General features: G+C 41.3%; 4 protein-coding genes across 4 annotated transcripts; 3 read left to right on the top strand and 1 right to left on the bottom strand.

Moving 5' to 3' along the window:
- Positions 1 to 7974, top strand: LOC146626454 (epidermal growth factor receptor kinase substrate 8-like protein 1). The gene is made up of 18 exons (XM_085360575.1): positions 1 to 30; positions 108 to 266; positions 378 to 527; positions 641 to 723; positions 1937 to 2049; positions 2295 to 2341; positions 2425 to 2554; positions 2645 to 2733; positions 2814 to 2888; positions 4203 to 4351; positions 5133 to 5277; positions 5660 to 5691; positions 5797 to 5899; positions 6046 to 6171; positions 6288 to 6441; positions 6748 to 6913; positions 7058 to 7190; positions 7888 to 7974. The coding sequence occupies exons 1-18, from the start codon at positions 1 to 3 to the stop codon at positions 7972 to 7974; spliced, it is 1971 nt and encodes a 656-aa protein (XP_085216701.1).
- Positions 7975 to 9777: 1803 nt separating this feature from the next.
- luc7l (LUC7-like (S. cerevisiae)) lies at positions 9778 to 15583 on the bottom strand. The gene is made up of 10 exons (XM_085360574.1): positions 15379 to 15583; positions 12611 to 12705; positions 12298 to 12396; positions 11548 to 11658; positions 11274 to 11417; positions 10989 to 11165; positions 10764 to 10852; positions 10654 to 10683; positions 10381 to 10542; positions 9778 to 10106 (listed from the first exon to the last, which is right to left on the bottom strand). The coding sequence occupies exons 1-10, from the start codon at positions 15437 to 15439 to the stop codon at positions 9965 to 9967; spliced, it is 1110 nt and encodes a 369-aa protein (XP_085216700.1). The 5' UTR covers positions 15440 to 15583; the 3' UTR covers positions 9778 to 9964.
- A 389-nt stretch (positions 15584 to 15972) lies between these two features.
- Positions 15973 to 23173, top strand: fam234a (family with sequence similarity 234 member A). The gene is made up of 12 exons (XM_085360573.1): positions 15973 to 16062; positions 16753 to 17055; positions 17133 to 17243; positions 17326 to 17508; positions 17786 to 17910; positions 18097 to 18229; positions 18834 to 18966; positions 19059 to 19199; positions 21207 to 21288; positions 21400 to 21552; positions 21642 to 21744; positions 22061 to 23173. Exons 2-12 carry the CDS (start codon positions 16788 to 16790, stop codon positions 22267 to 22269), a joined length of 1641 nt encoding a protein of 546 aa, XP_085216699.1. The 5' UTR covers positions 15973 to 16062; positions 16753 to 16787; the 3' UTR covers positions 22270 to 23173.
- A 987-nt stretch (positions 23174 to 24160) lies between these two features.
- On the top strand, positions 24161 to 26154 carry cox6b1 (cytochrome c oxidase subunit 6B1). The gene is made up of 4 exons (XM_085360572.1): positions 24161 to 24284; positions 24961 to 25087; positions 25383 to 25483; positions 25900 to 26154. Exons 2-4 carry the CDS (start codon positions 24982 to 24984, stop codon positions 25951 to 25953), a joined length of 261 nt encoding a protein of 86 aa, XP_085216698.1. The 5' UTR covers positions 24161 to 24284; positions 24961 to 24981; the 3' UTR covers positions 25954 to 26154.
- The last annotated feature ends 594 nt before the right edge of the window (positions 26155 to 26748 follow it).

The following is a 26748-nucleotide window of genomic DNA, read 5'->3' as shown; positions in this document are numbered from 1 at the left end:
ATGACAAACATCACTCGACATATCGTCACAGTGAGTGCCTTCCCTTGAGTGATGTTTTTTATCATGCATTTTTCCTCATGTGCTCATTCTTCCTCATTACTTTGCAGCACCTTCTGACGTTCTCGCTGCAGAATGGGGAAGTGCGGAACGTTGAGGAAGCTCAGAACCGTCTTTCCTCCCTGGCTCAAAATAAAAAGCTATGGAGTCAACAGATGTACCTGGATGTGGGAGCAGGGGGCATTTATCTCAGAGACGTACAGAGTCAGGTGAGGGCAGGCGCATCTCAGTGGATGATGAAGAGATTTAAATGTGCTCAGCTGTGAAATACCACACATATTTGCATCCACAATGACCATCAGTTCTATCTGCCCTTGCAGGACGAGCTGGAGAGCTACGCCTTCAGATCCATCTTCCGCTGTGAAGCTGTTAACACAGAAAAACACTTCCCATCCCTCCTTATGTTAGTCTGCCAAGGTGAAGATCAGAAGAAGCCAGACATTCACTTCTTTAACTGTGAAACGGTGAAGGTGAGTGCTGACGGCGCGAGGAGTTTCCCCAAGTGTTGTCCTGGATGAGTCATAGGGTCTATTTGCATCAGGTTTTACCAGTGATGCCACTTACATTTTGTCATTTTAAACAGGCAGAGCAAATCTGCGACGAAGTCACGTTGGCAGTTTCGAATTCCACCGCCAGCAAGAGTAAGCTGCTCCCTGATGACCACAGGTACAGTGACTGTCATAATCACGCACCCACGAAAGTGCATTTCTCGGCACGGTTTTAATGGGAGAGCACGCTTCTGTGTTCACAATCACATGGGCGGAGTTTAATTGGCAGCCACAAAAAAGGAAACTCAGACCCACATCCCATTTAAAGCAGTTTGATTTTCGCCGTCGTTGTCATTATGTCACATTTTTCCACTGAGTCAAAGCAGCTTTGTGTTGCCATCCACCTGTGTGGAGGCAGAGAGAGGGAGGACAAACAGTATAAACAGCTGAGCGAGAGCAAGCAAAAGACTCGTTCTACCGGTTTCTACATAACTTAAGAAGGTGTGACAGAGATAGCAAGGCCATTGTGACGGCGAGTAGAGAAGGCAAAGGGAACAGAGGCGAAGGCTCTGGGCATAATCTGGCTTTGAGAACATTTCTCTTTAAAGGACACGTGAAGGGCAGAGACATGTGGTAAGAGACACAGCAGGAGCCTTTTGTATTTACATCAGAATTTAATTAAAATTTCTAAAAAAGTGAAGTCATCACTGTTAGGTTACTTGTATTTTTTTGGGGATAAAAAAGTCAAAGCGGACTCACTGTTTTTATTGCTTGCTAATGTAAAGTGTTTGTGTTTAGCGTGGAAACGAGTATGCAAAATTAGGATGTTCACTCTTTCTTCATGGTTGGATAAGGGCTGGAGGATTAACTCTTTAGCCCTTGTAAGCCTACTGGGAGTAACCTTTAAAGCTCCTTTTTGAACTAAGCATATTTCAGACCTGCTTATTGGACAAAAATGACTGGGTTTGCATTAGAAGTTAGTGAGAGTGGTCCCTGTTTACGCAGCTACCCTTGGAAAAACCTGGAAACTGTTCTACTGGTCATAAAACCACATCTTTATTGATATATACTGAGGTGTCAAAACCCATCGTTAAGAGTGCTGGGGAGGTCATCAGATGTCTTCTTTATAAGGGAAAGGGCTAAATCTTAGAGGCGCCGCGTTGTGCACTGCGCTCATAGAGCTGTTTGGGGCTCTTACCAAGAGGATGCTGCTGTTACGGCATTGAATGTGAGCTTGTTAATATGACTTCTTGAGCCCTTGCTGAAGGGCGTCTCATTTGCTGGCGCTGAGTGTACACCTGTACCATCATCAACAAAAACACTGTTATCACCTTTTAACCCGTAGTGCCGTGTTGTGGGAGAAGCACTGAATCTCTCCTCTCGCCCCGCAGGCTTTCTCAGAGTGGAGGAGATATGTTCGACCCCTATAACATACCAAGTCCTCCCGTGCTGCATGCTCCTAATCCCCCACCTGTCAACCCTCCACCTTACCCTGGACCCAGAGGTAAGAAAAAACATAGAAGACTTCTTTTTCCACATGCATGCCTGTTCAGTAGTGCTTCAGAATTATTCCGAAGGGTTGGGAAAGTGAGCAGGAGGAAAGGAGAGAAGCGTCAGGTATTCGAGGCAAAGGTCTCTCCAGAGCACAGAGATGGCTTTGTCAGCTTGTGTTTGTGAGAGGGCGGCTTTGGGAAGTGCAGAGATGAATGAACATGGATAAACTGAGTCCCTTGCTCTATTTCACGACAGCAAATGGCGGACCTGATATCTCTTTCCTGCGAGCAGAGAGAGAAGTGGTAAGCCAGCTCATCTCTTTTGAGTCTTTTGTCGCCACTTTTGGCTGCTTTTCACGTAACGAAGGCAATTCTTCTTTCCTCAGGGGATCCTTAATCACTGTTTCGACGAAATCGAGGCCTTCATGGGCAAGCTGCAGCAGACTGCTGAAGCTGCGACGGTGCTGAACCAAAGAAAGAAGAAGAAGAAGAAAAGTAAAAAGCAAAGCGCTGAAGGTAAGAGGGAGATGCATAGATTTCTCCAGTTTCTCTAGTTCGAAGCAACATATCCATCAACTGCTGTTATATTTTGTTCCCAAACAACAGACGAGCTACTCGCCACAAAGGCTCGCCCTCCACCAGATGGGGAATTCGTTGATATCTTCCAGAAATTCAAATATTGCTTCAGCCTCTTGGTATGTATGCCATCAAGTCCAGCCTCATTATTTGCTTACTCGTGGCAGCTGCATATTCATCGCCTCTGTTTATTTCTCAGGCTCGCCTGAAATCAACCATCACCAATCCTTCTTCAGAGGACCTCATTCACCATGTGTTCAAGCCTCTGGATATGGTGAGTCAGGGTTATAAACTCTACCTCAGCAACTGTTGTTGCTATTGCTGTAAATATGAGGTGTTGTCTTTCACTGCAGGGGAGCATGACCAACCTCTTCGAATAAATCCGTGTGACACGTAATGCCATGCGGGGGCAAAGTCAACTGGGGGTAAATGCCTAGATTCAAAAGACACATTCTCTGCTTGACGGCCCAATCAGGCAGCGTTTTTGTTCCTGATGTTAGTGGACATCAGTGCAGAACTGTAAGCATGTGTCATGTCAAAATAATGGAAAGTCTTCAGAGTAGTTAAGTGATGTTGTCAGAAGCTACAGCTTCTATTCAGTGTTTACACAGGGCAGTTCCCTGCACAGCGGCCTGATTGAAAATCACCAAAAAATGCAGCATTTGTTTGATCTACGCAGTTTCCTTGGCTGTATTTGTATGCGGGCAGGGGTTGGTGGTGCATACCTCTCAAACATTTGGTTTAGATTTGAGCTTGTCTCGACACTAGAAAGGCCACTTTGTTGTCCCTCGACGCCTGTTTTAAATTAGGACGTTGGTAAGTTCCATCTGGGAAAAAAAGGTGGGCCATTCGTGGCTGCTTTTTTAGAAATCAAGTGCCTTTAGATTATCATTTATTTACTTTGATTTCATGGAAATGTCCAATGCCCTTCATTAAAGTATCAACATCACTCATGATGATACACTGTGAGTTAGCAGAAATGAAAGAAATATTTCAAAGTATGTGCTTTAATTTTTCCACTCCAGTATGAATCAAATAGGGTGAAAAGGGTGTGTTTGATTCGTGTAAACTGACACACCTGAATGGGAACACGCAGCCTTGTCTCTCAAAGACGTGTGTGTGCTTCTTCTTGTGTGCTTTGGCTTTTGTGTGCAGATGTATCCATTAGTTTTTTGCATTTGTTGTTACATCTGTGGTTTGATGTTCGGCTATCGGGCAGAAGGATGGACGGTATTGTTGTTGCGGTTTGCTAGAACCATCAGCGATTGTTAAGACTTTGAATGCCAGATCCATTACAGCAGACGTGGGAACATCAGTTCAGTTTAATTTATATAATGCCAAACAATCCCAACAACAACTGCCTTAATGCGTTTCATATTGAAGGAAAGGAAATTATAATAATATAGATATAACCCCAACAATAACTTGGCCCCTTTGAAAAAGCACTTTGGCAACAGTAAGAAGGAAAAACTGCCTTTTAAGAACCAGGCTCAGGGAGGTGCAGCCATCTGCTGCGAACACTTGTGGGTGAGGGGAGGAAGAAAGGATAAAAGACACACTGATTTTTTCTCATCTGTATGTTGCACAGATGGTAAAAACAACAGGAGGACCAGCTTTTGGAGCCGCCATATCCAGTCCTGCCCTGACCAGCTCTGCTGTGTCCCTTCTACAAGATACCCTGACTGAGGAGGAGAGGCAGCTCTGGACGTCGCTGGGACCCAACTGGACACACCCTCGGTCGGTATCAATGCTTGTCTGTCTCTTACTAGTTGTGAAACTGGTGTTTTACTTTCCAGAAATCTAAAAAGGCAGCACATTAAAAACTTCCAGTCTTGGTGTTGTATCAAGCTCGACTCTGGCCAGAGGCTGTGGAAAGGGAGCATTTTGCCTCTGTTGATAGTTATGTGTCACCTTTTTACATTTTTGGGTTCACTGAAGATTTTATCTGCTGAAGAGCAACATCTTTGTTTCAACCAAGCAATATTTTTGTACTTCGTTTCTCTTGAAATCCTTTGTTTTACCTGCGTTTTGAAATAAGCAGATTTTTTGAGACAGGAGATTAAAAAGGACGTTTTTTTGCTCATATCCAGTTCCATATTTTTATTCTTGGACTGAAAGACTACAAAGCAATCCCTATCTGTCTTCTTCGGTCTTTTGTCACAGCACCTCAGTTTCAGCTCATGGGGTGAGGGTCCCCTTACTTTAAGACAAAACTTTCTTCTGATGTTTAACAGGACCCTCCATCAGGTTCCATTGTGACAGTATTTATATAATAAAAAGCATAACAAATCCACTTAAGGCATTTTGGGATTTATTGATTTCTCATGTTAAGAAAAGGGAACCGATGGATTAGCTGTCAAATGTACATAAGACCTATTATATTTAATATTGTAAGCAAGCTTTAAGAGGAAAATCCAATGTCATAACTTCCATCAATGAAAACTGCTTGAATAACTATCATAGTTTTGGTTGTTGAGCTCATTGAAGGCCAAGGCAGTGACTTGTTCTGCTCTCTCAGGTCTCAGCTGCGTGGGCCTGTAGCTCCATACACCCCAGTGTTCTTTGATGGCTGGAAGCCAGAAGCCTTGAAGCCTGACGGGCAGGTTTGGGAGGATCCGGTCGAGTCACAGCACAAACTCGAAGCCCTTCGAGAAAAACAAGAGGTGTGGAATACTTCTATAACGTGATTTAGAAGTCATTAATCGTAGATCAGTGGAAACAAGAACTACGGATGAGTGTGTAAAAGGACAACACAGGGGTTTAAGATACTAACGCATGAATAAACCTTACGTACAGTAAACAGTGGAGATACACTTTCCGCTTTTTGACAGGTCAGCTCACATTTCTGTCCATCCCTGCTAAAAACTGTATAAGGTTCACAGTTAGTTCTTTGTTTTTTTAATAACACCTTAGTTTCTCAAACTTTAATGCAGTCAGCCTTACCCAGATATACACTGACATTATATTTCTCTACATATTTTGTGCATTTTGTGCTAACTTGTGTTGTCTTCACTTGTCTATTTTTTTTTTTTGCTCCCACAACAGCAACAACCACCTCAGCCACCAAACAATGACACGTAAGTCATCTACAAGACATAAATCAATGAACTGCTGTTTTTCTTGTTGTTGTTGTTTGTTTTGACCTTGACTAAATAAAAACAAACTTTGTCTCGTTTGGTCAGAAATTCACTCCCACCGGGGCCTGACAGACTCTACTGCTGCAGTTATGACTTCATTGCCAGGAACAGCAGTGAGCTTTCAGTGCAGCAGGGGGAGACACTGGAGGTAACACACAGTGAAGCAAGTCATTTTATGGCGCACTCAAGGAACCATCATAAAAGTCCTGTTATTCGTTGTTTGACAAAAGCTATTTGCAGTTGTTGATACACTTTACAGCCCTCTCCCTGACCGCAACCCTCTCTGTCTGACAGGTGATCGAGTCATCCAAGCGCTGGTGGAAGTGTCGCAATCGGTTTAACCAGGTCGGCTTCGTCCCCTTCAACATCCTGGAGCCCATGGCTCACATAGAGAGCCCTGTCCACAACAACCCCCCCAGTGTAAGACGGCAAAAAAGACACCCACACACATGCATGCACGTGTGAAACACACAAGCTCTCATCTGATCATTCCATCAGAGCAAACTCATTTTTTTCTTCACTCCACGTTCCTTCAGGTTCCAGCTGCGCCTCCACTTTCCAAGAATGTCACTCTTGCCCCACCCACCCCCCCTGCTCTTCCCAAAACCACCCCCACCCACTCCCCACAGCGCCCACGCAGCTTACCATCATACAACCAGCATGTGCAAGCTGTTGAGGACAATGACAAAGGTAATGGACTACAACTTTATGTGTCCTAGACTGTGGCTCTGTAGTGTAGCGGTTTGCACGTTTGCCTAACAGGTGAATATAAGATTTATTTAAAAAGTATATAACCAAAAAAAAGATACAAAAAAGCACAGTGATAGGCTTCTCATAAGTCACCTAATTATGGGTTCATTATTTTGGATTTAAACCCACGTTCTCATGTTTTAAGATGCACTTTTGAGCTATGTCTTTCCTCCACTGAGTCCTGCATTTATATTATTATTTGAGCATGAAAGTGACCGTTACCTCTTTAAACTCCAAACTTTTCAGTCACGCTGGTAAATGATGAGCTGCTCCAGAGACTGACGAATGGAAAGTCCAATATGAACAAACCCCTCGTCATCCCTCGCTCTGCTGACACCTCCCTCCCCCTTGACTACCACTCTCCTCCAGAGGAGGTGGCTGAGTGGCTCAGAGGGAAGGGCTTCAGCAAACCGTAAGTGACCGCAGACCAGATAAACCACGTTTTGTGTATAAGCAGGGAATGCTGGCTCTACACGTGCGTTTTGCCATTACATGGATGAACGCAGCGGCTCCACCGGAGTATCCTCTGAAATCCATTATGTTTTGTGTCCCTCAGGACAGTGTCATGTTTGGGTGTGCTGACAGGCGCCCAGCTGTTCTCTCTCAACAAAGAAGAGCTGAAAGCTGTGATTCCAGAGGAGGGTGCCAGAGTGTACAGTCAGCTCGCTGTGCAAAAATCACTGCTAGAGGTAAGCGAAAAGAGAACAGCTATATCTTTTAAAGGGAAGCCATATCAAAGCCTTCAATATTGACATTTTTATTGGTTTTAGGAAAACTAAACATGATCATTTTTGGCAGGATGCAAAAACACAAGTATGAGTGTAATCAGTGATTTAAAATTACTTACTTTTAACATATTTTCATTCATCTTTTACCTTTCATGCTGGACTGAGGACATATGATACATTCGGATCAGCAGACAGTCTAATCCAAACAGAACAAAATTCTTATTTTCAAGTCCCACGTGCCATCCAGATTACCCTGGAAGAGTCTTATAATTCAGGAAAAGATTAAGAGACATTAAAAATGCATTTGTATGTGTGACAAATTTTACATTGGTATTTGGATTATTTTGGTAAGAAAGGCCAGCATCATTTTTTAGGCTTTTATCGACGTTTATCTCTAGTTTTTGTGACGTCCAAACTTCGTCCCATATTTTGTGTGAAAGAAACATGCTGGAAACGTGCTGACAGGCCATTTAAAAACATCTTGAAATGTATTCTACGTATATGGATTTCACAAAAACCTTCAGCGTTGAGCAGAAGGCTCACAGTAATTTGAGATGGAATGACCTGAACTCAGTAGCTTGAGGTTCAAATTACTGTAAACAGCTGATGCTTTTCATCTCATTGCTACACAGTCTAAATTGATTTCTACTTTTTACAGGATGCCAGAAGGGCCACAGAGCTGGAGGCAGTCATGGAGAAACAGAAAATGAAGGTTGATCTGAAGCTGGAGAGCAGTACATTGTGAGGAACAGCATCCACATTGTGAAGAGCGTTACATGAAGGACTGTTTTCCCGTCCCCAGAGACCGAACATGTGGCAGTGACTTGACTATCTAACATTAAATCACGGCATGAGGGTCACTACGGTATTATTACCTGATGTTAAAACCGAGCTTTCTGTCAGCAATATGAGACGTAGGAATTTAATATAACCAGGTGCCGTGCAAACTAAAGGGGACTGATTTTGCTTTTCCTTATTTTATGCCATATATGTACAGTTAGTGTTTTTTGTGGATGCTCATATTAAACATGGACACAGTTTCAAACAGCGATTGGAGCACGTACAAGTAAACCAGGAGTCAAAAGGTCAGATTTCAAAGGCCTCCACCAATTTTTATGGAATGTTTTTTCTACTCTTGGCTTTGTACAGTGGTGCAAATATGACACACCTCAGGTACACAGCTCGGGCTGTTTAAACCCTTTGGTTGCAAGGGCCAGCCAATCAGAAGAAGGCTGGCTTAAAGAGAGGGGAAATGGAACTAGAGTGGTTTGTTCCAGGATGAATTGAGGTGATGGACTTAGGCCCAGTATAAAAAAATAAGAATTAATCTGAGCTGTGAATCTTGCAGTGGTTCTCCAGTAGAATGCAATAAATCTAAAAATGGAAATCAGTGTAAGAGATCCCCTTTAAATATTTTACCACTGCAGTGCCCCGTTTGTAATGCATGTTCATTTTAGTGTAACAGCTGTCTTCTTCTCTGCCTAATTAACTTAAATGAAATGTATTTATCTTTGTAATACACATTTGTAAAAATTCAGCCATTATTATCACATCTTAACAATGACAGGACCTTGTCAACACAATTCAACACACAATTAAATTCCAAATGGTGCTTTTTTCTTTTTTTTTATTGAGACTTTAAAGAAAGGTTTCCAGCAGAACAAACAGATATGACTTCACACATTAGGTAAAGCAGTGCATCCATTAAAATCTGTTTGCATTTAATCATAATGGAAAAGAAATCTGTTCAAGTTGGGCCAAAAAAAATGTTTAAATTTTTCACTTAAAGGTAAGTAGATCTGAACATGATCATTTCTGAACCTACTGCTTCACATGCTGACACAAATTCTAAAGATATTGTTTATTTGCAGTATGTTAAAAAGAAATCAAGATAGAAAGAAATGATAAAGAGACTTGCCACCAATATAGATCAGAAGATTTCACTTATACTGAAGAAAGTCACCTGTAACCTGATCACTTATGATAATAAAAAAAAGACAAAAAAGGGAGGCAAGTCGGATACTAATGCTAACATCTTTAAAACCTTTGAATGTAAAACTTTAAGTGGGTTTTAGAGAACTAAGTACTGAGGACCATTATGTGGACAGACATTCGAGAACTGCACTGGGACAGCGAAACGAAATCTTCAAGGAGGGAGATGAGGAGGGGAAAAAAAAAACCAAGAAACTACTTGACAAGACTAGGCTTTTTCAGACAATTAGTCAGCCTAGAATATATTTACAGACAGATTTTTTTTTTATCAAAAGACCATCAGATAATAATAAAAAGAACATGGACCAGTTACATTTTTATGCTCCAGTCCAGCAGATCAGTTTGCCTTTTCTAGTGGACACATTTCAGGGCAGTAACAAGACGAGGGATGGACTGGATACAGACAAGTCACCGAGTTACAGATGTGGGTATTAAGAGTACACTCCACTACTGACCAATAACCTGCCAAATCCCCAAAAATCTGATGTATCTGATGCTATAAAAAAAAAAAAAAAACAAGAAAAAAAAAAAAAAGAAAGGAAAAAAACAACAACAACTAAACAAAAAAACTCAATTCTATACTTGATAGTATGTGTGCACTCTGGCTGCACTAAAGCAAAGAAAGGAGGCAGGCGGGAAAACAGAGGGGTGGGGTGTCGAGGCAAAGTGTTTAACATTAGGATATTATAAATGGACAGACGGGAGGAGGCTGTGGTGTTGTGGTCATGGATGGAGTTTGGTCTTCAGAGGTCCCCCACGTCTCTGTCGTCTGCCCTGCGCGAGTCCGACCTGCCGTTCATACCATCCCTTCTGTCTCGCTCCCGTGACCGGTCTCTGGATGAGCGGTCACGGTCCCTGGACGAGCGCTCTCGATCTCTGGACGACCTGAGCGACAAAACGATATGAGATATTCAGGTTAGTAACACAAATACAACAGAGCAGTTGAAAAAAAAAAAGAGAAGGATTGTATGTGTAAAATGCCAAAACACAAGCTTGAAGCTGGATAAAGGGCTCAAAAAAAGCCCATGTAATTGTTGTTTCCTTTTATTTTCACTGACTGTTCTTAGGCGACGCAATCAGTATCCCACGGATCTCCATGTGTTTGCTCAATTCTCTTTCACGGGAGTATAGATTAATAAGGGTTTTCGTCTGTGTTTACTTGTGTCTGGAGCTCTGCTCGTGGCTGTGACGGTGTCCTCGGCTGCGTGAGCGGGATCGGCTGCGATGCCGTCTCCTCCTCTCCCTGGAGCGTGAGCGGGAACGGCGCCTGTCTCGTGACGAAGAGCGTGAGCGTCTCCTTCTGCGGTCACGAGAACGGGACCTGGCAAAGACAGCAGACAGCATATTTCATTAGCTGACTTGAACAGAACAAATCGGACTCATAAAAGACTGGAACGAATGAACTGACAGACAGAAGAGGGAGCTTCCTTACCTTCTGTGCTCTCTGCTCCTTGATCTTGTCCTATAAAATAAAACCCCAGAGTTAAACAGTAAAACACGCACTGCTGTAAATGTCATCTGGATTTTAACATCGGCACTCACCTCCTCCTCATCCTTTCCTCCTTCTCCCTTTCTTCTCGTCTCTTTAAGCGCTCCTGATTCCTCTTCTCTTGCTTCTCGACCACAGTTTTCTGATAAAAATAAATAAATAAAATAAAGTCAAAACAAACATATCTAAAGCCTTTACATCATCCTCCCTTTCTAGCAAGTATTCAGCACCATGTCACTCATATTTTTATGAGTTGGCTGTAAACAAGTTATACACACCTTTAGCTGGTCCAGTTTTTCTCTGATCTGAATGAAGCCGAGGTGAAGCTTCCCGCCAAAATGGTCAGCCAAACGACGGTCGTTGTCATGGAGACCAAGGTAAGCAGAGCACACCTCACACACCCGAAGCTTCTGCTGCTGAAAGCTTGAGGCTGGCATGGAGTTTCTGTATTCTTCCTGAAATGGTTCAAGAGGGAATAAAAGAGGCAGCGAGGTGTCAGAAGTTCAGAAAATTAAGAGACGGAAAGCACCACAAGCTCGAAGTTCTAAGAGCTCACTCCTTACCTCTGCATCCTTCTTCTTCGTGCGGACCTTCTCCACCTCTTGCAGGACTTTCTGAGCCTCATCCACATTGCCCTCAGCTCCGAGCTGTTCAGCCTTGGCCAGGAGCTTTCCTATTTCCTCATTTAGCTCATGCACCTTCTCTGCCTACAAAACAGCCACACCAACACAAGAGACAACAGGTTATGTTGAGTGAAAAAACACACTGACAGGGTTCACTGGATGTTGCATAAGGAAAGCCAGACTTTATCAAGCATAAAAATGTTGCATCATTCACCTTTGCTGCCACCTCTGCACTGATCTCTTCTTGGGTCTCAGCCAGGCGCTTCTTGGCCAGTTCTGTCCTCCGATCACAGTCCACAATAAAAGACTCTAGGTGATCCACTGCCTGTAGGAGCAACACCTTTTATTAACACACTCAGCAGTCACTACTTGGCAAGTACAAATGTTTTGATTTGCACTTGCATCATTTCAAAAACGCTTTTGGCATGAATGGTGCTGACTTGCAAGACAGATAGACATTTTATTCATTCACAAGGGAAATTATTGTGTTACAGCAGTACGATAAAGAATACAAATAGTACTCTTTAACTATGTTTATTGTAAAGCAAAAGTGCCACAAGCGCACACCTAGGGCCTTAAACCGTGAGAAATAGCAATTTTTTAAAATATGCACAACATTGATAAAAAACAAAGAAAACATAAAAATGAGTTAAAGAAAAGTGAAAAGTCTAAGATTGTGCAACTTGCATTAATAAATAATATGCACACAATAAATCAGGGAAACAGCTGCAAGAAGGTATAAAAATAAAAAAAAAAGACTTCCTGAAGCATTCTTTTTGAAAGCGGGGTTAAATCATTTTAAGGGAGAAGGAGTTCTGCTGCCTCGTTAGTGTGGAGTGGAGCGTGTGAAATGGGCCATGATGGAGAGCAGTTTGTTCAGTCACGTCCTGTCCCTCACTCACTCCAGATTATTATTAATTAATAATATTATTAATATATTATTAGTAAAAGGAACCTCACTTACATCAAGCTCAAAGAAAAGATCTCTCTCCTTGGAGGCAATTTCATAATCAGCCCGAAGTGCCAGGTCATGGATCTTAGTGCACTCCCCCAGGTCCATGCGCTATCACCAAAAAAAACCAGACAGACATGAGTTATGCTGCATAAACTCAAACATAAACAAATGATAATGTAAAAAAATAAAAAAAGACTGCAAAAGTTAAAGACACTTATAGCACTTTTTTTTTCCTTTCTGAAATTTCTTTCCAACCTCTTAGAAATGAACTGAGTTTTTAAAGCTTTCAGGATGGGTCAGAACTGAAGTTTGTCTCACTTACAGTTCCAGAGAGGATGTCATGTGGGCAGCAGTTGAGAAGGTGACTTTTGCAGACTCGTTCGTCAGTGAACTTGACCCTCTGCCGCGTCTCATCCCCTGAAACAGCCCAAAAGAAGAACCAGTGAGACAGCCCTCACATACTCGATAACAGTGGCGAGGTATCCAGTGCTTCAATACATATTAATGTAATTGTACTACATACCACAGTTCCATTTAAATACTTTGTACCTATCCAAATGAGTAAAAGCTATTTGTATATTGCTGCTTGTCAGGGTTTTCATTGTACTTTATTAATGTAACATTACAGGTATCCATTAGTAGAGTAAATGTGCCTCTACTGGACTATACTAATGTATTAATGCAGTAATAAAGGTTGCTTTGTATGTGTGTGTTACTTTGTTCTTATTCTTAGTGCTTACCTTACCCAAGCCTCAAATGGGTTATTATCAGAGCCTCAACTCAGTTAACTTTTTATAAGGCTCAACGCCCACTCTATAATGAGGGTCAAAGGATTGGGCTGGGAGCGGTGTAACATAACATTATAATAATACAATTTAGGTTTCAGTTAAGTCGTGTCAAGTACAGCTGCTACCTTAATGCTGTATCATTTTCATTAGAAAATGGAAGATGGCCACTACAACTATAAATAGATTTACATTTTTAAAATCAAATGTTCCAGCCAAGCCTTTATTTATAACTGTGAACATTCAAAGGAAATTCAAAACAAGGATGCAAAAGAAATCCAAGGAAAAAAATTTAGGTTATACACACTGCGACTTGCACCACATACTGTACCCTTCTGCATCTTCAAGACCTCAGCTGCAGAATTTTAAACCCGCTGTAGAAAAGTATAAATGGGAACAGTTTTCTCGCGCACACCTGTAGTAAGAAGTTGGGAGTCATACACAAGTCAGATTGTAAATGCTGTGTGCAAAGTTTTTTTTGTGTGTGTGTGTGGACTGACTGCTAAAATTGCCTTCTGAAAACAGACGTGTAATGGAAAACTGCTCGTTTGGACTCAGCGCGACCAGACGTCTTAGCTCAAGCTGTGTGATACTACTTCAAATAGTAATACTAGTGCCACTGAAGATTTACCTATTTGTGTGATTTTTTTTTTTAAGAAAAAAAAAGAAAAAGGCTACAATAACTTCCGGAAGGCAAACAAATTGTTTGGATATTCACCATAACAGCTTTAAAAATTATGTGTGACTCACGGCTCGATGAACATGAGGCTTTTCTGCAACTCCTTTGCAGATTGATGTAGGCTGGCAAAGATACACTGAACCTTAATGAATAAAATAAAGGGGCCACAATTGTTCAGTCTGTATGCAACAAAAGTATGGGAAGAATTTGATATCATATCTCATCACACATACACCCACAAGCTCACCACACAAATTCACTCTTACTCTAAAGCTCAACTTGTTAAAAAAATGAAAAAAAAAAAGGCTCAGAGCTTCAAATTTTACACAACCAGCTGTCAGGATAAAATATTTATAAAACGGCAGGGCTGCAAGAAACTGCAGTCAGACCTGACAGCTGATATATTTACACACACATACATACATTTAAATTATGCTTCTTCAAGCGTGTATTATACATGTTTTTCTAACATTGCACAGCACCGATGTTACAGGTTATGCTGCATCTATTTATAATCTGCTGCTGTAATAATGTATTACACTTCCAATTAATCCCAACTATGGGACTAAATCGGGTTATATTATTTGCCAATTAATGTTTGTATCCAAACGGCTGGAAGCTACTAAAAAAGAAAACACTTCATTTAGGACGTCTGTCCACTCATAACTGCGATAATCAAAATTAACGAGCGCAGTATTGCACTCCGTTTCTTTTTAAATAAAATCTAATCTCGAGTTAATCTCGAAAGTGTTTTATTATCGAGTATATGTGCTAAATTATTTTGTTCCTTTAGAAAAGTGTTTCATTTTGTTTTTAGAACTCCTGCAAGACCGACTGCAAAGTACGGTCCGTTTATCGTTTAACCCTTGTTTGGTGTGAGATTACGCTTTATTTAATCAATACAGCCATGACGACTAATGCAAAGATACTTGATCTCAAATCCAAGCAGTACTGACATACATGGAAAACACCTGTAAGAGCACAGTAATGAAGAAACGTGATACTGGTTTTAGTGACAGAATGTAATGAAGAAAAATCTATCAGAAAATATGGGTGGAAAAACATTTTTATCCGAAAATATGTTATCCAAGATATACATGGGGCAAGCTTCCATTGTTACGTTATTGTAAGCAAAGAAGGAAGGAAGAATATTTTTTCTCTTTCTAAACACTGAAAACCTTGAACACCGCACAAGGGTTAAAATTATGCCAATTAAACTATATAAATGGATACAGAAGATATCTGGTTTACCATTAACTAAACATTAATTAACGCCAGGAATATATTCTTGTACACTGTCCAATGCATCCTAGCTTGGCGCCTCACAGTCCACAACAAGTAGCTACGTTTAGCCAACGCACATTACAAGCTAGGAATTTAGTAAATCCTAGAAGTAATAAAAGGGAAACTACAACCTATTAAACTGCAATGAGCCACGTTGGATGCAAACATTAAATCCTCTCATTAATCCTTAACAGGCTGCCTGAATATAACGTTACTTTGTCCCACAGCCCTCTGCAGTACATCCATTCATGCAGCTCTGTCCATCACACGCCAACACAAGCCAGCCTCAGCAGTGGCTCCATCTTGGCTAGCTAGCTCGGCTAGCATGCTACAGCAACTCACCGTCCCTCGCTGTTCCCATCAGCTGGTCGAGCAAAGCTCTCATTTGAGCTTGGGCAGACATTACTGCGGTTCTTCCGTCGACGGGGTTAGATAAAAGTCAATCAACTTGAAAACGGTTCCTCTGTTTTATCGGCTTATTTGAGAATGTATTTATCCAAGCATCTCCTTTTGCTGCTTCTCCCTCTATTTCTTCAACTCGCCCGTTTCCGTCCAATATCCGGGAAATGACGAAACTATTCTGTAGCCTCGCTAAACCAGGAAGTCCCCAGATTCCGTCTAAATGTGCCAATCGAAACGGCCAAGTACGCGTACAACAACCAATCACAACACGTTTACTGATAGACCCTGAGCTATGACTTTCAGGCAACGGCTATTCGCCATAGGCATTCATCATGTTGAAGCACCTCTTGCTACAAGCAATACCCAAATTTAGGTAAATTAATCTTAATGTTAAGGTTCATGTTGTTTCGGAGGTTTCAATATTATTTGAATGTGTACATTTTCAATGTGTAGCGCTACCTGTCAGACAAATTCGGGGTACGCGAACCTTTTAGGACGGTGGGCTTGCCTGTGATTTGTTTACGCAATTGAGGTTGACAGGCAGTTTTGTTAGCCTGTGTGTCAGGCCTGCTATCTAAAGTTAGCCGCACCAAAGAACGCAGGAGTCGGCGGTGCAGAGTTAAAGTAAGAAAAACCTTATCTGTATCTGCTTAAACTATTGAATTAACCTCAAATCGAGGGCCGCTTTCTGTGGTAATATTACACACAGTCCCTTTTTTCGGGGCTGGCCTTCGTTCAACAAGTTAGCAAACTAATCCACCCAGGTGTTGAGGGTAAACTTTTTTTAATACTTAATCTCGTTAATATAGATAGCTATCCGGAACTGACTAAGGCGAAGAAAAGACTTTCACGGCACGGTCTCGGGGCGTAAAATAATTTTGTGCGAGTCTGTTTGTAATATACATAAGGAAGTTTGTAGCACACGCCCTTATCTTTCTTTTTTCTTTTTCTTTTTTTACGTGTGAGTAATAAGCCTGTTGCTGCAGAACAAATAATATGGTGTGCAATCCTGAGCGATGTTTATTATGGGTCTGCTCTTTTTGTGCTGAGAAGCGTCTGGATCTGTGCTGGCACATCTGAATAAGCAGAGATTCACAAAGGTTGATGCAGCAGAAATAGCTGGACTGCTAGACACTGCTGCCTCCAGTATTATTTCCCACAGAGTGTATCTGTGAATGCCAGCGAGTTTTGTATGGTTACTTTGACACATGCAGGTTTATAATCCGCTCCACACTGGAACTGTATATGACTATTTGTATTTGCAGTGGTATGTATTTACGTAAGTGTTTACCATAATCTCTTTTCTCCTTTTAGGCAGGTCAGTGGGCCAGTAATGCGTTAAGGCAGTGATGGAGACCACAGACCAAGCCACTGAGGGCGACCCTCTGAAGACAGGAGAAGATGGTGCAGAGGCAGGAACAGTACCATCAGCAACAGAGCTGAAGAGAAAGAGCTGCAAGGAGTTGGGTTTTTCCAAACTGTCTCATTGGCGAACTGCAGTCTTTTTCTTGTCCTTGTTCCTTTGCCTCACCATCGTGTTTGCCTTCTCCTTCATCATCCCCTGTCCCGTGAGGCCACAATATCTCGTTACCTGGAACAGTTCATTCCCTGGAGCAGGTGAGTGCAATTTCACTGCTTGACAGTGTTATAGTTGCGAGATAATTAGGCACTACTTTCTCTTTTCTTCACCACAGCAACCTACAACTTCTTAGCTTTTGAACATGCAAATGAAGACAAGGTGATGGATGTCCTGTTTATTCTCAAAACCACAGAAGTGACACAGAACAGATCATGTGCTGATAAAGGTAGAGACTGATCCTCTGTTTATGAAAATACAATACACCCATTGTGTGTTATGTTTGTTTAGAAAAACTGTGGGTTTTCCAGGTCTATCCTCACCATGCGTGTTTCTGTTGGCACTGGATGGCACACATGGAGAGAACCTGTGGGACTGTCCGCTGGAACCCGACTTCCACTGGGCCCAGTGTGGCCTCGAAAGAGAAACGGGCAGAACCTGGGACTGTCTGCTGTCCCATTCTGACAAACTCACAGCCATCGACAAACATACAGGTTAGTGAAAAAACAAACTCAATGCAAGTAGTGGCAAATCAAATCCTTTATTTAATTAAGAGGAAGAGAAATGGGGATTTTACTGGCTAAGAAAAAAATTGTACCCATTTCCAATTTGTTAGCGGCAACAAATTACTGACATACCATTTAATGTAGTGTTCCTGAAGTCTAGTTAAAGAAAGGAAGTAAAGCAATTTTAACTTCTAAAGATCCGTTTTAGGTCAAGAAAGATGTCTTTTGTAACCTACGTTGTTACTGTGTGGTGTGGTTGTCTCAGGTACGAAAATCTGGCAACAGTCTCAGCCTACTGGGCTGCGCAGCTCTGCGCCCGTTCTCAGTGTCCCAGATCTGGATGGGGACAAAGTTGGTGATGTGGCTCTGGTGGCATCTGATAACACACAGGTAAAGGTGAAGTTAAGAGTTATATTATTCTGTTTCTTGGTTTTTGGTATATTTTATTATGTTTTTCTCTTGCTGTAACAAGACTCAAATATGGAAATGTTCCCCATTGAAAGTGTTGATATTAATGATAATATTAAAGCAAAAATGGAATCGTCCCAGTCTCAGTGTCTCCTGTCATATCTGCAGACTCAGCTGGTATTGCTCTCAGGGAAGACGGGTGACCAAATCGGCACTACGGTGGTTCTCGATTCCACAGAGACAGCCAGTCATCTTCTGCACCGCACTGAGAAAGGTTCTTACTACGTACTACTGCAAAAAGGTTTGTGTATGAAATCATCCGTGACAGTTACTCTGCAGGCAAACCGGTTGAGCAGGTTCTCAATGATAAGTGTTGCATTTTATCCAAGTACAGTTGCAAAACTCAAACTGTTACAGGTTTTTTTTTAATGCTTAGTCATAACAAAAGCTGAATAATAACAGCTGCACTGTTATACCTTTTATAGGATCACCTTTAGTCTAGGCTTAAAAGATTATGTGAATCTTTGTCCTGTAACAACTTATTTAAAAGTTGAATAAAGTCATATGTTCTGATTAATAATAACTTATGGACCCAAAGAAAATTACCCGCAGGTATTAGATGTCTACAAAGGAGGTGGGTCAAAGAGATTTGGTTAGGGTTCAGGTGTGCATCAAACGCTTCAGTAAAAGAAACGTTATCATAGAGATGTTTGTTAAATATTGATATTACCTGATATTAACCTTGCTGCATTTTTTAACAACAGTTCTTACAGTGAGGCTCATTTACTGTAACATTTCATCTTTACTCACTTTTCAAAAGATTCGTCAGCTTTTAGTTTTCTTCCTGTTGTTGATTCTAGGACAGGAAAGGGAATTATTGAGTGAGTGAGTGTATTTACTCGTAGACACTGGGCTGTATGGCTGGGCACTGTGGAAGATCGCTGCCAAGGCTAAAGCAGGGATGGATATGGGTCTGAAGAAGGACCAACACCTGGAGAGAAATGCCAGTGGCACAGACGGCCTTGTACCCATCTACGAGTAAGAAGGAACTTTGATTATCACTTCTACAAAACCGCCTGTTGTCATGGGGATTTTTTCCCTGAGACTTGCTATTTGTTTCTGCTTTATAGGTCTGAAGTGAGTCGAATGCTGAAAACCGATGAAACGGATGATTCATCCAACCTGCTGGTTGTGGCTGGGAAGGAGGTGGCATTGCTTGATGGCAAACATTTGGAGCTACTGTGGAGATTCAACACCAGCTCAGTCCTCAGGTAAACCCACTGTGTATGCTTTAGATTTCATGTGCATAGAATAAGAGGAAAGTGCTTAGTTACACAGCACAGCAGCTTAATTAATACCTCAGTACAGAGTGCTTACAAGGTCGATACCGTTGAGATTGCTGGACAAATTCCATAATGCCATGGATACAGAAAGGGAAGAAAAACAACAAGAGCACTTACCTACATCTTTCCTACCATAATGAATACATGGCATGCATTAGTGCAATAACATAATCAGTGTTTACAGATACACTAACATTTGTGATTCTAAATTTAATACTTCACCTAAAAAAAGTTAGGCTATTAAGTAATTACAGAAACAAAAAACATCTTTATTTTATTTATTTATTTTTCCCCTGGTGAGCTGCAGTCATAGCTGTGCAGCACTTGCCTCACAGCAAGAAGGTCCTGGGTTCAAATCCAACATCTGGCCGAGGCCTATCTGTGTGAAGTTTGCAATGTTCTCCCCATGTTTGTGTGGGTACTCTGCCTTCCTCCTACAGTACAAAGACATGCAGTTTGTGGACTTAGGCTCATTGGTGATTATAAATGTGTGAGTGTGGATGCATGGATGGTAAAGCTATATCATTTATAGACCTGGAAAAATAGTCCCTAAATGTACTGTAGACATGTCCATATCCACTAAATAATTTATACATCTCATTAAAATAATATATTTGCTCAGAAGTCAGATTGTGTTAAAACACAACAAAAACCAACAATCTCAAACATTCAGTTAGGGCTGCTCGATTATGGCAAAAATGATAATCACGATTATTTTCACTGAAATTGAGATCACGATTATTTGACGATATTTATTTAACCCTTTAAGACCTACTATAGAACCAAGTCCACCAGAGCTTATATTATTATTATTTTTTTTTTTTTACATGCTGTAGTGCCATTTGTGGGAGCATTTCAAGTTGCTATACATCAATACAACTGTTATAGCCCATATTTTAATAATATGTATGCATTAAGTGCATAGTAATTACATAAATTGCAAAAAAGTGCAATAAACTACAAAAAAAATTGAAAATCGCTTTTGTTTTGTTTACATATATTTCTACTTGGAGAAATTTAAGAGGTTTATCCCTCAAAACTTTAAATACAATAATGTTGCAAAAAATAGTTTCCCACCACAGGAAATTTATTTTGAGTGTCTTCATAGTTTTATTTTGGAGATACAGCAATTTTTATATACTGCAGGAAAAACAAAAAACAATCCTATGATGCAAATTTGCAAAGAAAACAGCATGTGCATCATTTCACTGTGGGAAGTGTTACGAACAGCTGATAGGAACGGCAAAGCGTGTTTCTGGAATATTATGTTTTTGTTCCTGCAAGCGCTTTTTATGCAATTTTTGCAAAGCTATATGTGGAACGAAACCGTGACCGAGGACAAGCTGATGGCATCAGATGTAAGTACAACTCCTCCGGTTTCATATGCAAAACAAATTATTGCGCTAGCTTACACGGTTCAGGTTCTACAGGGATTTAAAAATAGTTACGCAAAACGGAGCGTGCTGCTCTGACCGGCTTTAAAGGGTTAACAATGACTTTTAAAAAATAATATAAAATAGTGTGCAACACCACTGAAGTTTTTTTTTTTTAACTCTTTTCAACCAACGGCAGTCACTCTCCAAATAACTTCTGCTTAGCTTTCCGAGCTTCCCTCGGGTCCCCTTAATCAGCGGTCTCCAACCTTTTTTGCGCCACGGACCGGTTTATGCCCGACAATATTTTCACGGACCGGCCTTTAAGGTGTCGCGGATAAATGAGGGAGGGGCTAATAATCGGCTCAGTCATTTTTAATGATCGTTGAAAGCCCAGATCGTAATCGTGATTAAAATTCGATTAATTGAGCAGCCCTACATTCAGTATTAAATTCTGGTCATTTTTGTGGGAGAGCAAAATAAATATCAAAGTAAACCATTTGTTGTTATTAACTAGGACTCGCTGGGTGGAAAAACAGCCTTTTCTCTTTATTTTTTTCAGTGAACCCTCTTTTGGTCATTTTAACAAAGATGGTTTAATAGATGTTGTCATTGAGGAGGATATTGGCAACAACACAAAGAGGGTAAGTTAAATTGAAAACGTGACAAACAGCTTTATTTCGATGCCTGACTGCTGGCATGAGGTGATCAGTGTGAATCATAGAAAAACTAGACCACTTTGGTTTTAAATGTAGATAATAATCCTGGATGGGAAGACTGGCGGTGTGCTGTGGGAAGTCCAGCTCTTGGCCAGTCCTAATTCCCCGAGACCCGCTTCCATCGACACCACCAACTACTTCTCAGTCTTCATGTTTTGGGGCTTGATGCCCTCAGAGTCAAACTCATCTGTAAGTACACTACCTTTATGAATATGATCATTTTACACGTTTCTCACAAACAAAACTGCTCCCTGACAGCTGCAATGTTTTCCTTTCAGGAACCAGTAACAAGTGAACGACGCTCTTACATGCTGCATCCTCTCTATTCGAATGCTGTCCTCGAGTCCACTAATGTCGTAGACCACATTATAGCATTTAAAGGTACCTCTTGTTCTAGCAAAGGTATTACTGGTACGATGTATTTCCAGGGTGTATCTTTATAACAACACCCCGTGTTGGTGTTATACCTGGATTATCTTAATTAATGTTGGTCCAGGTTTAACATTGCAAGTGACCAATCACATGTTGATGACATAGTTTTGCGCCTTGGAATAAAAAATCCAAGCAACGTGATTGGTCACTTGCGATGTTGAACCTGGACCAACAATAATTATTTTTAAGAAACAACACAAGGAAATCAGATTGAGCAGTGTTTTTTTTTATTTATTTTTGGGTAACTTATATATTTTCATTGTAGCCACGCTGATGGAGCGTGGGCGCCATGCTGCCTACATCCTGCTGATAGGTCCTAAGGAGGAGGGAGCCGAAGGCACCGTGGTTCTCAGCAAGCGCAAGCTGAAGCAGGACGTTCCCGACAGCAAAGTACTCCGTTTTGGCGACGGGACTACAAAATCCAACGAGGACATTAAAGAGGCCTTCAACCGACTCCGCTTTAGCGATTGGTGAAAAGGCCGGCTGTAACCTGTGCAGTATATCATCGGTTTTATGCTGACTTAACTTGATTTTCAAAACCAAAGTTGTTGTACACTAATTGTGAGTTTCCAACTGCTGACCAGCAAAGAAACTCCTTTATCTTTAGAAGACTTTAGGTTGATTTGCTTTGACAGGGATGTTCTCCGGTGGACAAACTGGACACTGTCTATATTCACTCTTCTTCACTGCATATCCTTCATATTGTCAAAACTCTAAACCTGTATAGAATCAGAAAAAAGCTGCTGTTCACTGACAATCACTCTACTCAGACTGCTGTTCTCCTGCTGATAAACCCATCAGATCTGCCTTTATGTATTGTTTCTAGCAATTTCATGCATTGGTGCAATGATCGTTAAAAACAGTAGAAGCTGGACTGTTCAGATCTATGCAACTGTATGTCACGCTGTGCTTTAAAGGTAGCAGATGCATGCAACTACAGAGGCTTTTCCTTAGTGTGTCAAATTAAAAATAGCCTAAATAAAATAGATACTCAGTTGTAAGGCTGGTTTATGGTATAAACTAAATGTTATGTGTTAAATTTGTAAGGGATCCTGTCTGTGAAAGTATCAATAAGGCACTCTGGCAGTCAACAGTACTGATGTTGACATCGATGACCCTTTACTGTTACTTACTTAATCCAACATGCTGTAAGATGTAATGCTATATAACGCACACTGACAATTTAGTCAATGCTGTATCAAATAAGAGTTATTGCTGTGGTTGAACAGCTCCTTGTGAAGCTGTTTTCCCTTGGTAACTTATATTAAGGTTGAAGACCAGGTTCTTATTTTTGCTGAACATGGACATATTGAACCTGTGAAAGAGGCCTTTATTGGAGATGACTTTACTTTCTGACTTGTAATGAAATGTTTGGATTTGAGCTATATTAAAATATTTTTAAAGAAATTGGTTTTGTTTAATCTAAATGAATAAAAACAGGCCGTTTGTCGCCATCTTGTGCACGCACACACAGAGTGCAGTAAAGCGCGGACAGACCGTCGGCATGGATGTATGCAAGGCAGTCACGTGTCTCCGGGGCAGTACCGTGCAGTTTACTCCCTAAATACGTACACCGCGTCATTTATTTACCGTGACGCAAGACTGTCGTGGGGCTCCTCCTGAATACATGTGAGGGGATTGAGAGCCTCTCCTTGTAGGGAAATGCTTGGAATTTTTATGGAAAGCCGCACTTGAGGCAAAATAGGAGAAGGCGCCGAGACTTGGCTGGAAGGGAGTGGACCCGCGTGGACAGCGACCGGAGACGGATAGGCGCGCGGATAGTGCAAGTGCACTACCTGTAAAGGAGTTACGCGCGGAAATGCAGCTCATGCACTGAAAGTGTAGTTAGTGCTCCTGAGGCACTACACGGTTAACATGTCACTCTGCTTATTATTATCAGGCTAATAGACCTGCCACATAAAAAACGGACTGCTCATCTGTTCCGTGTCTTAGCTCACAGCTGGTAGGTCCTATAAAGTGCGCCTGCAGCACCTCCATACGATTGCAGGCATTTCTTGACAGAGTTCCTCACTTGAAATCCGAAATATAGGAAGCCCACATGAAGGGAAAATTACTTTTTATGGCCATCCAACTCAAACCCATCCAGCTCATATGCTTAAAAACATCATATTAATGATTAACAGAAACACAGAGGAGCCGAAAACTTCCGGCTTCATAGGAGTAAAACCTCGAACAACAAATTAAAGCTAAAATAAACACCTCCCGCTGCGCCCCTGGGCTTTCACCCCTCAGGGCTTTTATTCTCCAAAACACGACATAAAGCAAACATTTGCGTGTAGACAAAGTGTGACTGTGAGAGTCTTGTCATTTCAATGTGACCTGTATCCGCCATTCCCTTATGATAAAACTGCACGGCTCCAATATCTTCAGACCGGAGCGCACGCGTGGAGCGCGCACTGTCTCTCAGAGTAACGACACTCACCGTCCGGTGTAAAGTCACTTGAGCCGAGCCAGCATCTGCGACTAAGGTACCGTTTACCTGCATGCTCTAACCCTCTAAAGTACCGTTTTCGTCTTGCGCAGACCGTCCGCTAGGTATTATTTCTATTTATTCTATTCATGTCTGTGTGTAGTCATCAAAATAACCGCTCGGGAAGTGGCGTGTCAAAAATGGCACCACTAATTCTGGGTATCGATAGGAAGTGTTTTAATCGGTTTTCAGTAGCATTCTTAAAGAAACTAATTACACTGCAGAGAGAAATAGCGAATGTGTTACCAGGTTGTGCGAAAAAGAAAGAAACTGGGCTACGTGCGAAGGAAACGCTTTTTGGCCTGGTAACTAAGGCTATTGATTACTGCCAATACCGGCTAATAAGGCGCATTTTACCATTTAGGGCCTTCCCACTTTGTCCTACATATTTAATCACTGCTTATGTTTGACTGTAGTTTGATATTATAGATTGGACGGTGAGAAGAATAGCTGATGAAAGTCCCGCATTTCTAGTAGCAGCCTTCAGGTGCCGCAGACAGCAATCCGCTGCACTTGCCCAAATATGAAATCTTAAGGCGTCACAGATCGTCACCGCCGGCCACTGTTCAATCTCCGCACATAGAAGGCAACCTGCAGATGTTATCCTCACAAGAGGCTACCACACACAGGCTAATGAGTGGCTGTTTCTTTCCCCTTTTGCACCCATTCATTAAATTCTCCTTCCAGAGGTGAAAATGGCCGAAGACATTAAAGCCAAACTTGAGAAATACCGCACGGCTCCCTTTGACTCCAGATTCCCCAACCAGAACCAGACCAGGAACTGCTGGTCCAACTACGTGGGTAAGACTACACCTCAAGGTCAAAGAGGTGCCTGTTGTTTTCTCCAAATGTGTGAAAGCGACTAGAGGAACTGCCAATTAAATCAAGACTATGCTGTGCTTTAAAAAGGCAATAACAACCTAGTACAATTTTGGATTATTACAACATTATTCAGTCACAGTAATCATGAGAAAGGCTTACATAGCTCACCTACTGACCCTGACCTCTGGCCTGAAGATAGCCCAGTCAGATTTCTTCACAGGGTCTACTGGAAGGTTATTTTTGATATTCACCATTGTTGTTTCTCTATTTATAGACTACTACCGCTGCCAGAAAGCTTTGGATGCCAAGGGATTAGACACCCAGCCCTGCGAGTGGTACAAAAGGGTCTACAAATCGCTGTGCCCCATCTCCTGGGTAAATATAAGAAATGTTACCATCTCATTTCTAACAGAAAAGCCACTTTGCTGAAAGCGTATTGGCAGCATGTACATGGTAATTTAATTGGTGGGAAGAGTTTATTTAGCAGGGGTCAAACAACTTTATGATTCCTCACATTCCTGCTCAGCCCAAACAGTCAAAAATAAGGAAAACATGGAAAACACAGTTTGGAGATTTGCCCCTAATCACACAGCTGACTAAAAATACATCAACATGTTGAGTTACTTTATCAGCCAAAGCGATTCCACTCTCTAAGCTTTGCTTAACATCACAAGTTGTACAAAAATGTAGTTTGAGGATTAACACTCTTACATAGTTATTAAATCAACTAAAAATAAATATTTTTGTCTCAAAAGTTTTCTTTTTTTCCTCTAAAATTTTTGTCCCTTTAGATCCAGAAATGGGACGAGCAGAGAGAAGATGGGACCTTTGCTGGAAAAATCTGAGGCTTAAGCATTTCGAATGCCGATAGTCTGCAGAGATGTAATCTTTTCAGTAGAATGTTTGTACGAGTGGTATAAAACCTGCGGTGTGCCTTTCCACTAATGCTCTGTCCTGAGATCACACCGAAACTGAATGGTCATTCCTTAAAGATATCATGAAATGTACAGCAGATTCTGCATTAATAAAAAATATCTCAGGATATATTTATGGAACTGGCTTGTCCTGTCTTATTTTGTCTCTTTACAGCATGCTGCTGATCCCCTGTGAGGTTATTCATAGACTCTTTTTTTGGGGTTTAGTTCAGATGTGTGTGAGAAAGAGTCAGGGCAAGGAAGTCTGAACATAAGAGATCAACAGCAAAACCCAAGTGGCCCGCTTATAGAGTTTGATGCAGATCACTCCAGACATCCCCCCCCCCCCCCCAAAAAAAAGCACAACAAGAGGATGAATTTCCAGAAAACTGAAGGTAAACTATTACTTTTTTCACATTTTATTCATTCCAATAAACCTACTTCAAATATACATATTTAATCAAGATTAGAAAAATAAATATTTCAAAACACTAAATGTCACGGCTACAATAATGGCCACCACTCCACAGAGCAGAATGGAGATTTGGAGTAATGAGTATCACTGCTGCGGGACATAATGAAATTAAATACATAAAACTGCATTTCATATACAATGACTCCCAGCTATAAGGAGTGTAGAATAGTTTATACTGGGGCTCAATGACGCAGTAAAAACACCTAAAAAAAAATTTATGCTGAGGAGTTTTTCCCATGCAACAAGTTAGT

Source organism: Diplotaxodon limnothrissa, linkage group LG8, assembly GCF_057381915.1.
Source record: "Diplotaxodon limnothrissa isolate DT_005_m linkage group LG8, D_limnothrissa_male_GT1.1, whole genome shotgun sequence".
Taxonomy (NCBI): domain Eukaryota; kingdom Metazoa; phylum Chordata; class Actinopteri; order Cichliformes; family Cichlidae; genus Diplotaxodon; species Diplotaxodon limnothrissa.
This window is presented reverse-complemented; position numbering and strand designations above follow the sequence as displayed.